Source organism: Argiope bruennichi, chromosome 4 (genome assembly GCF_947563725.1).
Source record: "Argiope bruennichi chromosome 4, qqArgBrue1.1, whole genome shotgun sequence".
Classification (NCBI taxonomy): Eukaryota; Metazoa; Arthropoda; class Arachnida; order Araneae; family Araneidae; genus Argiope; species Argiope bruennichi.
Window position 1 is genome coordinate 96,058,987 of NC_079154.1, and position 11,728 is coordinate 96,070,714.

At 28.5% G+C, this 11,728-nt stretch overlaps 1 protein-coding gene across 1 annotated transcript; it reads right to left on the minus strand.

Moving 5' to 3' along the window:
- Positions 1 to 10,697, minus strand: LOC129965424 (calaxin-like). The gene is made up of 7 exons (XM_056079283.1): positions 10,527 to 10,697; positions 8,778 to 8,915; positions 8,047 to 8,151; positions 5,375 to 5,460; positions 2,966 to 3,025; positions 217 to 321; positions 1 to 138 (listed from the first exon to the last, which is right to left on the minus strand). Exons 1-7 carry the CDS (start codon positions 10,618 to 10,620, stop codon positions 100 to 102), a joined length of 627 nt encoding a protein of 208 aa, XP_055935258.1. The 5' UTR covers positions 10,621 to 10,697; the 3' UTR covers positions 1 to 99.
- Between the last annotated feature and the right edge of the window lie 1,031 nt (positions 10,698 to 11,728).

An 11,728-nucleotide genomic window follows, 5' to 3' on the forward strand; every position in this document is an offset into this window, starting at 1 on the left:
GTTTATTTTTCACAATTCGCAGTTTATACATATAAAAGTACCCAGTATATAGACATAATCAGCTAAAAGAAGAAATCATTTCTCTCATTATTTCTCGATTTATTGCTTAGCCATTCGTTCCAGGAAAGACACATGGCACTGAAAGAAAAAGAATGAAAAATAATCAATAATTTCGAAACCATTGGCAAAATTGCATATTATTATTATTTTGCCTACCTTATAATCTGGCAAACATTGCCCGAATGCCTCTATCAATAGCCAGTCTTCCAAAGCAGCGTTTTTGAATTCCTCGAAGATGAGAACACCATCTCCGTCTTGATCCTAAAATAATAAAGATGTGAATGAATAAGGAATTTAAGTTGCTATCTGGCAACATAAATTGTTGATGTTAGAAATAGTCAATATCAGGGCTTGAAGATCACTTTTCAGCCTCTAACTTCTAAGATATTACAGTTATAAAAAAATTTAAATACAAAAGTTGTTTATCTTAATGAGGTGCTAATTTGGCTAATTGCATTTATTTTTATTTTCTTCAATATTAAGAAATTTATAGCGAAATGAAAATTTCAACTTCTCCCCACCATTTTCACCCACTTTGGGTTAGATTGCCCATCTACGAACTCGTCCGAGGTTTTTCGTTTTCTTTAATGTATTCCAAGTCAGTTAAAATCCAAATAAAATTATTCTAGTAATCCTGTTCACAAGATAACTCTTTCTTTTAAGTTTTGGTTTTTCTTACTTTCTCTGGGTCTAATTTCAGTAATTTAAGCTTCTACCATTGACTCAATATCACGTGAAAATTCCAGGGCCCAAGGAAATGTTTTCAAGGGAAAAATCTCATCTCTAGCGCAAAAAAGGTTTGAAAGCATCCCTTTGCCCCCTTCTCTATTGTTCGCACGGTTGTTAACAGCACATTTCATGGCCATGATTATCCAACAGAAAATTGAAATCGTTTATGAGGGGAACATTTTTCCTTGCATGTGAAGAAGAAAAGTAAAGAGACGCTTTAAAGGAACCATTCTTCTGCTCATTTATCAGTGAACATTTCGTATACAAATAGTAACAACATAATGTTTTGTCAGAATGTTGTTTCTTCTTGGGGAAAGAAGCAATCTACAATGGAAAGTTTACTTTTGAGTTTTTTTTTAACCCTTTGACCTACGAATTTGCTTAACTTCTACATTTTGTTTGGGATATTTATTATAATTCCTATAATAATAGAAGGGCTTTTGAAGTATTGAGACATTATTAAACGATTTTTTTTCATTTTAAATTATTTTATACCTTTTCTTATTTGCATATTTAAAATTAAAAGTTCAGTAATTGATGCGTGAATGAAACTCGTCGCTGTATGCAAAGGGTTAACAGCATGTATGGAAAACTATTTAGACGCAAATATTGATGACAGTCTATAGTAAATGTATTAACCCTTTAAAGGGCCATTTTTTTTCTAGTCATATCATATTAAAATATTTTTAGGCTTGAAATTAGAATAAGAAAAGGGATTCATTTAACTTATTAGATAAATTTAATTTGATTAATTAATTAATTTGGTTAATTACTAATTAAGTAACAAATCAAGACACATTATTTTGTGTAAGATAAAGAACCGGAGCATCTAAGTTTATGTCTTTGTAAAAAAATTGTCAGAACATATGCCAACCTACATAGTTCCATACAAATATTGATAAATTTGGTGGGAAGCATACTTCCCACGGCCCTAAAAGGGTTAAAACAGGATTAATACTTTGAATATTACCCACTTTAGGATAATTCATATTATCTCTTTTATAGATGAGATTCTCAAGAAAATGAACAAAACTGTATCTCCTGAATGCAACTATGCAGATTTTTGGTTGCAGAACTTTAGCTTAGTTTAGTTACGCTGATATAACGTTTGAAAACAACTCTAGGGCTATTTTGGGAAGAACTTCATAATCTTTAACTCCGGTAAGATGATGGCAGATGACGAGGACTGCACTTCAACTGGAACCCTTTCTTCAAACTTCGGCGCTATATCAGTGGAGGGCCTTGGCGGAATTAACGTGCACACGACTCGCTTAAACGGCGGTTTTAAGGTGGAATCGGATTTCGAATCAAGATCCTCCGACCCCTAAACTGAGGCTACTGAGACCACTTGGTTTCAAAAAAGTTTCCTAATGGTATGACTATAGGATTGATAGTGCTTCAGACCTTTCATAAAGATACATTAGTATATGCTAAATCTATCTGGATTGTAAGACATGTATTTGGTGGCTAATTTAAAATTAGAAACTTATTTAAATTTCATGTTTTTTTAATTGTCCGATTGAGGTTTAAAATTAGAGACGGGCTCTGAAATATTTATGTTTAGCTTTATAAAGCACACTAAGTTAATATATAATTTATGTGCCATATTTAGACGAATTATTAATTTTTTTGAAATATTTTCTTTTTTAGTATGGGAAAGAAAGGGAGAACGAATTTTTATTATTTTTTTAGAATCATTGTAAAAAATTAAAGGAATTTTTGTTCCTGAAAATGAGCTTAAAAAAAATACGAATTTGCTAAAATTATGTTATTTATATTTATAAATATATTTTAATGACAAATACGCTTTTACTTTATATAATTTTCATGAAACACTTTTGCTATTAATGTTTTTTTAAACTTAAACTAAATTTTATAATACTTAATTTCCAAGAATGAAAGAAATTTATTGTTTTTCGAAAATCTGGCTGCATTTATTTGTATAAATTTCCAACTGCAGTAAACTGCAGGTATAAATTTAAATTAATTTTTTTAAATTAATGATTTTATATGGTTAATTGATAACGTAATAGAACAAGAAATCATTTTTCTAATCATGATTTTTATAGAAAGACTGAATGCAGCATTAAAGAAAAAGAATAAGTTCTTTAAGTTTAATTAATTAAGAATTAGATAAAGAATGAGATTAGGAAATGAAAAATGTAATGAAATCTACCATTTTCTTCAGTATCATTTCCAGAAGATCTAATACCATATCTGGATTTCTCTCTACTGCCTGAAAAAATAAGTTTTATTTTGTTAGAGGGGAAAGATAAAACGGAACTTCTTTAAAATGATTGGAAACATTAAGTATTTTTTTTTTAATTTCCAGTAACAATAATTGACTTTTCAATAAGAAAATTAATTTTATTTCAATAAAATAATCATTAAGATAACTATTCAATAAAGTAATTATAATAAATAATTTAAATGAAATTAGTAAGATTATAAATTTCTTTTCAATATAAATAAACTAGCTTTTCATGAAAACTAATTAATTTTATTTAGAAATACATATTGAATGAAATTTCTCTTCCTTTTTATTTTCTCGTATATGGAATATAAAAGAAATATTGTAAATTCCAAAAAATTCGAACTCCAGATTTTGATGCATCTCCACATTTCAAATCTCCCTGAGCCTGAAAAACATTTTTTGACATTATGTATATCGGTCAGTCGATCTATGAACTCGCTAACTCCAAAACATTCTGAGCTAAATGGATGAAATCTACAACCAAATTTGTAGATTTTTAAAATCAAATTTTGAATGAATTCCATTCACAGGAAGTGTGTCTGTTCTAGTACAAGAGAACTCGAATAACTACAAAACGCAAACAGCTATACAGATGTAATTTGGTACGAAGGTTTAGTATCTAAAATACAGATTCTTATCAAATTTTGAACCAAATCTGTCAAATCATTAACTTTCTGTCGGTTTGTACTTATAATGTAATGCAAGCAAATGCGATAATTCATAAAAGCAAAGACATAAATAAGTGAAATTCGTTATGTTTTATTGTGACTAAAACTGCAGTTTTGTGTCTTATTCAAAGTCTACTATTTTATGCGCGGGGAGGCATAAAAAATTTATTGGTGAATATGTGAGAAAGTTTCAAGGAGATCGCTGCCGCTGATTTTTTATAAATTCCACTTGCTTTTTATCCTCTCTAAAGCAGCGTTCACACGAGGTCAACTATTGCACGCAATGGAAGGCCACGCCTATCTCAGGAACATCACATGATTCCAACGGGGCAATGGCTTCGCTTCGGGGTTGTCACTTCGGGACAACTATTTGCCATTGTCTTATTACGGTCACTTGATCTTCCTGAAGTAGGCGTGGCCTTCCATTGAGCGGAATAGTAGGCCTTGCGTGAACCTTGCTTAAATCTTTTTTAATAGAATTTAGCTTTGGTAATTCTTTCTTCTCTTTAATAATTGTTCTTTTTCTTTTGATAATTGCAGTCAGTTTTGATTTCGTTTAATGCAATTTAGCTGCTACAGCTTATATTAAAAGTTGCATAAAAATACGAACTACTTTCTTGACTCGCATTAAAGGAAAATAAAATAGCACGTATAAAATCCAGCAATCGTATAAAATAATCCCCCCCCCGAAAAAAAAGAAAGTGAAGAACTAGTTCAAATAATATTTCTGAAAATCAATAGCTACTAAATAATTAGGCTGATTTAACTCAGTAAAATAAAAGGAATATTGATACTTGAACTCACTCATTCACATCTACCATTTGCACTCACATTGTGGTTTTACTGAAGATTAATTGATTTTGATAGGGAAACTTGGCAAGCATCTAGAGGGGATACAGCAAATACATATTTTTGGTGCTAATAGGAGATGATTGATGTTTGAGGCATCTTTCTCGTGGAATAATCACCCTTTTTCCCATAATAAAGCTGATCATTTCCCTTCAAGAACATGAAAAATATCTTTGAAATTTTATCTCTTGATTTAGTGTTCGGTATGTTTGCTTTAAAAAAAACTTCCATTGCTCTGATCTAATTTTAAATAGGAATAATAGTATTGAGATTTTCCATTCATCAAAAGTAAATATCAATTTGTGTATAATGAATATTAATATCTACAATTAGTAATAGTCTTAAGAATGTCGTTATATGTCACTGCTTCAAAGAAGTTTGAAAAATGTAAAGGGTCTTTAGAAGCAAAATCTAACAGTATTCTCTCCGAAAAACTCATTTTTGTTAACCAGATTAAATTAAAATTAGCTTTAAATTAAAATTATTATTATCAATTTAATTAAATCACTTGCTTTATTTATATGCTTTAAATTTATTAGGATCATGATTGCGCTATTTAAGAAGATTTAATAATATACCATGCATCTTTTCACATGGTATCAAATATGAATTGCACATGATTATGGAACCGCTATCGCATTTTTTCATTAATTAATTTATTAAGTATTAAAATCGTTTGCAAACATTTTGTTAACGGGCAGTATTTTATTTACTAAGCAGACGATTATTAATATTGATAAATACGATCTCCAAAATTCTCTAAAATATAAACAGTATTTTTAAATTGATTTTTTTTTTCAATTCAATTTCTCACCTCTGTACTTGTCTGATTAAGGAGTGTGATGATGACATCTCGACTCAGTTGCATTGTTTCATTCAAGTCGTAGCAATTGAAGCAAACTGGAAAAGAATCGTTAAATAAATGCTTAAATTTGAACAAAAAGACGAAGAATTAGTAACATTAGAATTCAAGGTACAGATATTTAATTATTTTTTATTGATAAAATCGTCGTTACTTAAAATAATGCTGTCAATATGATGAGCAGCTTGAATTATTTTGCATACAAAAAAATGTTTGTGGACTGCAAAAATTATTTAAATGGTTGAAAAAAATTTGCGATAGCATAAAGTTTAATTCTAATTACTCTAGTTTTAAATAATGCGGTTCTTTCATAAAGATTGTTTTTAAACATTTGGTATTTTTTTAAAGATCAGATTTTGTAAATACCTTATACTATAAGAGAAAAATAAATAAAATAACAATTACTTTCACTGTATAATTTGATCAGGTGAATAATAGTTAACATATGATTTTTAAATAAAATGGCAAACAAATATGTTCAACTAGGTTTGAATTATTTTAATTATAAAAATACAGGTTTCTTTTTAGCCATTTCCATTCTTTTATTTTCTGTCAATCCAAATAGATTTTTAATAAAAAAATATTCATTGGATAGTTTTTATAACTTCTTATTAGTAAAAGCATCACTTTCCTTAATATTAAAGTTTTCTTTAATATCGTAATTAATATATTAATTATATTAAACTTCGCTTAAATATAATTAATGATTAAACTTCTTTAAAAAGTAAATTTTTCTTTAATATTAACAAGTGTTAAATAGTGACAAAATTAATTGAATAGCAGAGAAAACCCGTTCGAAACTGCCACACTTTCAGCTCCTATCCCGCTTCAAATGATTTAGGTTTTGTTGGATTGTTAATATTAAATATTCAGGAAATAAAAAATATTAAAATACTAAATATTCAGGAAATAAAAAATATTAAAATATTAATATAACGGAAAATTACAAAAACAGTTTATTAGTATGGAAATATTTATGCTAATTAATTGTTTTTCTTATTCATAATGTAACATCCTCTTTGCATACAGTATTGGATAAAAGAATACAATATTCTTGAATTTCACTTTCGGTAATTGATTTAAAGATATTTTTTAGATTTAGTGGCTCTTGAAAGCTCACCTAAATTGAGAGACTTATATAGGTTAGCTTTGAAAAATACTAGAAAGAAAGGTGCGAGGGAGAGAGCTATTTATTCATGATGTCTATGATGTTTATGAAAACAAGGAAAAGCTTTTTCATGGAAAACAGACTTCATCCCACTGACAATGAAACGTGCTCTACAAAAGTGAAAATGGTTGAAATTCATCAGTAAATTAGTGATATGTATGGAGGAAACATTATGAACGAAGCAATAGTAAGAAAATCGGTTAGAGCATTTAAAGATGGTGCATGAATGCGCTTGTAAATGATGAGGAGCGGAGTGGACTCTGCCATTACCGAAAACTTGATATAGAAAGTTGATGGAAAAGTTGGCGAAAACAGGCGCTTTATGATTTTATCTTTGTCTAACAAGTTTCTTCACGTTCAGGGCGTATTCTTTATGGATCTGCGGTCGAACACTTAAATTATCATAAGTTGTGTTCACGTTTGGTAACGAAAATGTTGACTGAGATGCACACAACCAGTATGTTGTCTTTCCTTGAATATTACAATATTTTTATAAACGACGAAACATGAATGCTCCATGTTATGTACGAAATCGAAATAATAGTTTTTGGTATCTTGGCATTCATTATCACTTTAGAAAATGAAATTCAGGCAAATAATTACAGCCTCTCAAATCACGTATATTGTATTTTGTAACAGATCCAGGGGGGGGGGGTGCTTATGGAGTTTTAACCTTGCGATGATACAATAAATTCTGAGCTTTGTCGAGAGGTTTTAACTAAACTATACAATAGAATACAAAACAAAAAGCCTAGTATGCTAAAAAAAGTGGACTGTTTTATTTCATGACATTGCCAGTCCACAAGAGGTTAGCCATATTTAAGATCTTATCGCTTAACTGGCTGGAAAAAACTTGATCACCCTCTGCTCACACCTGATCTTGGATCTAGTGGCTACCACTTGTTCCTGCGTTTAACTTTAAGCTTCTTGATGGTCATCACTGAGAGAATGATGATGACCTCAAAACGGCTGTGCTGTAGTGTTTACGAAATTAGATTTTTATGAAGTTAGAACTCAAAAAATGGTTATATGATACGGCAAATGTCTTTATATAGTGAACATTCTGTTGAAAAATGAATTAAAGTTAAATATTTTATGTAAAAATAAAATTGACAGAATAAGTATAGTTGTGTGTTTATAATTTCAAAACTGGCTTACTGTCCGTTTCAGTATTCTGAGACGGCCACTTTTCGGCGGTTCTATCTCACTAAGGGGTGACACACGGAAGTATGTGCGCAGTTTCCGGAATTAACATTATTGTTTAATGTAAACATCTCCTTTTCTCTCTCCTCTCGCCTATATTTTGCCGAATTAAACCCATCCTAACGGATGCGCAAAAGCATGGAGGATTTTAGAATCCGCTGGCAAACAATATTTGAAAAACACTGTGCAGTATAAATTCTTAAGACAGAGACCTATAAAAAGCAAATTAAAAAAAATAATTGCTATTCCTTACATCTTATTTTTTCTTCTTTTGCTCCTCGAAGCAACAGAGACATTAAACGAATGAATTCTTCCAAGCCGATTCTCCCGTCTTTGTTTATATCAGCCTGAAGAAAAACTAAGGGGAAAAAAATTGATTACATATTACGAATTAGAATTTTGAAAAATTATTTCAACGCATTTTTCGAAAAAAAAAAAAATACATAATCAATAGCATTTAAACATATAAAGCAGTTTCATCTCCTTATTTACGTCATTGATATATATGTAACGATATTTTTAAATCTTATTTAAATCTTAATTAATTTCCTTCTTATCTTTACTAAGCCCATATTAACTTAATTCTAAAATGTTTTATCATTTCCTGATCCAATTCCCACTTTTTATTTAAATGTTTTTAACACGCTCTTTAGAAAACTGATGACATGCATTTTCTCACTCTCCGAGCGAAAGGATAAAAATTCCTAACACTTGCACCTACCTTTCAAAGATACTTAATGTTTCCCTGCCTAAATCGACAAGTGACAAAGAAATCCCTATCAGAATCTAATGGTAAAATCACAACAGATACAAATTTCTGTCTCTGTGTATATGAAAGCATAAATGTACATATTTCAGAGCACTATTGCATTAGGATGAGGGTGAAAAATTGATAACGAAATTCCATTTTTGCAAACATAAAAATTAAGCAGACAAAACAATATGAAACAAATTCAAGTTAAATAAAAAGGCTTAAAAATATACCTCTGTTCATGAAAAAATGCTCTGTGTATCCAAAAACTTCATGCAGCATTTCCAGAAAGTCCGGCTTTTCGATGAAAGGAGTTTCATTTGAATGCTTTTTAAAGAATTTGATAATATATTTGAACTCATTTTCAGAAACTGAAAAAAAAAAGAAGATAATATATGATAATTAATATAGTCTTGATCACTTAATCTGCAAGCTGAAAATTAAAACACTGAATTAATTTTTTTATATCGAAGAAAGATAAATAGCTTTTCCTTGATAGACACATAACTAAAATTTATAACTTTTATTAAAATTTAAATTTTGGCTTTTATCATGGATGTTTAAACTTTTAAAAAAAACAAAGATGGGGCTAAGGAATTTTTACTGAATAAAAACCTTAAAAATATTATTTAAGTAATGTAATTCAAATCGAAATGTATTGATTATACTATTATTTTAAATTGTTATATTATTAATTTAAATTCTGTGACGTGTTAGATAGGATATCTAAAGGGATTATAATTTGCCTTTCATAGTATATAAAATTAATTATAAATAAAAAGTTTAAAGAATACGAACTTTAATCTGTAATTAATGAGATATCTTTTATTTTATCTCTATCTCTATTAATAATAAAGATGAAAATACGCATGTATGTTGGAGCTTTGTAGGACAAATTGCTAGACCTAGTGCTGCCAAATTTGGCTCAGAAGCTGGCTGAAAAAGTGAATTTGGCTTTGCTTTCTAAGATGAAAATATGTCCATCGTAGAGAGTTTTTTTAAATTTTAATTAATTAAGGAATTAAGCAAAATTTTTCTTCACCAGGACTTTCGAAAATATTATTCACAAGACTGAATTTTACATTATTTTAAAAATTAAAAAAAAAAAAAAAAAAAAAAAAACCCCAGTTTTTTTAATAATACCAGTCAAGTAGTGAAGAAAAAGTTTTCAAGCCTTTTGGCATTTTTTAAAAATATTTTTCTTACGCAAATTCAAACAATAGTTTTGATAGATACATTTGAAATTAATACCATTCTTATTGTTTCATCAAATATTTAATTATGTGATTTTTGTCTTTTGTTGAAAATCAAGAGAGAACTATTTTGTGTAATATCTGCAAAGCGAACTATTTTGTGTAATAATTGCAAAGCGAATAAAAAAGTGAAGTTGAAGTATCACGAAAGTTAAGAGAAAGGACCAAGCAATTACATTATAAGCGTTTTTATGTTTTTTATGTCAGTGGCTTGCCTCTTTAAGATATTTAATATTTAAATTAATTTTAGAAATCTATGGAATAACATTTCCCCTCTTAAATTAAAAGTACTTTAATTCAAAATATATAATATAATTTAAATAACTTTGAAATTTTTACTTTTAAATATAAATCACTGTAAGCTTTACAGATCATAAAAGAACTTGTACTTTTGTGGTAAAAATTTGCACAAGGTTTTTTTTTTTTGTTATTGTCTACAAGTTTTTTAAAAGTACTCGTACTTAACGCATGTAAAAGATGCTTCTTTACAAATGTGTTTACAGTACATTAAAAAAAGGAAGTATCTTTCTCGTATAAAAATAATTTTTAATTAATGAAATGTAAGATCGCTTTCAACTTTGCACGTCCATTTTTCAAAGTTAGGTTTAAAATATTCTGTCCCCCTTTTTTTAAGAATAATATTAAAGGATTTAAGTAAACACCAAAATAATCCCCGAATAATATTTATCGACATCTTGGTAAGATATTGATTTATTAATAAATACTTACAGTAAGTCTCTGGTAGCAGTTTCTCAATCAGTGCTAATTCTGCTTTCTTCGTAACAGCACTTCCTTTTGAAGGCTGCTGATTTTTACTACTCATAATGATATTCGATAACTGAATAATTCTCCATACAAAGATAAAAATGCAAGGAAAATTAGTGTAGCGAGCAAACAGAAATGAAAGAATTCTGTTTCCATGGCAACGAATCATAAGATATTGCATCTAAAACAAATATAATTTTCTTATTGTTATTAAGGAAAGTAACATTATTGAAAAATAGATGGCGCCACATTCTTTAATAATCGGTGAAACTGCAAACTTTTCGGAAAATTGGAAATTGTCATTCAATTATCAGTTTTGTAGGAATAAAGTCCAAAATTATCTATTTGATCTTCAGTAAATAAGAGCCGTTACATTTGGTTTCCAATGAAAATTGAAATGAGGTATGAAAAAGTATTAAAAAAAATCAGATAATTGGAAATTAAAGATATTTGTTGGTAGCAATAAATCGTTCTAAAATAGTTTTAAAAAATCATGATGAAAGATATGCAATGCAATTAATATTTTACACGGTTCTATCTTTCTAATTTGCTATTTTTATTTTTGTAGTATTAGTGAAAAAAAATGTTTAGTAGAAATAGTAAGAGCTCTAAAAATTATAAGTGCAATTAAATAATAATTGAGAAAATCTGCAGCTAATTAAAGAATTGCTATACAGTTATGGTGCTTCTTTCAACAAAAATTTGCTTTCTTTAACTTAAATGTATACTTTCATAAAAGATCTAATAACTAAAGATTAATTTGCGTATTGGAAATCTGATAATTAAGGCCATATTCAGAAGTATGGTATAACTGAGTGAAATTTTGACTTTCAATATTTACCCTTCACGTGCAACATTTTTTTTTCTCTCTTTGAGAAGTAAGCAAATAAAACTTCAAAGGAAAAAAAGTTTGCTAAAAAAAAAAAAAAAGAAAGAAAGATGATGTATAGAAATATTGATATAAACACAAGTGCATTTTGGTGACCTTTTCACCACTTTCTTAATAAGAAACAATTATACAATTTTTATTTTTTAGCGTTATAGAAAACTTAAAAAATTAAACTACCAAAGAAACTTTTATAAAAATATGTACAAATGTGAATCCAGCTTCCAAATTTGTTAAAAACATATTAAAAATGTATGTTCCAATACTAAAAAAACAAATT

Bases quoted from the DNA above. Each gene is read 5' to 3' on its own strand.
- LOC129965424 (XM_056079283.1), bottom strand. From the start codon at position 10,620: ATGAGTAGTAAAAATCAGCAGCCTTCAAAAGGAAGTGCTGTTACGAAG. The intron at 8,916-10,526 runs GTAAGTATTTAT...TTTTTTTTTCAG, and splicing joins ACTGCTACCAGAGACTTACT to TTTCTGAAAATGAGTTCAAA. The intron at 3,026-5,374 runs GTGAGAAATTGA...TTATTTTTTCAG, and splicing joins TTAATCAGACAAGTACAGAG to GCAGTAGAGAGAAATCCAGA.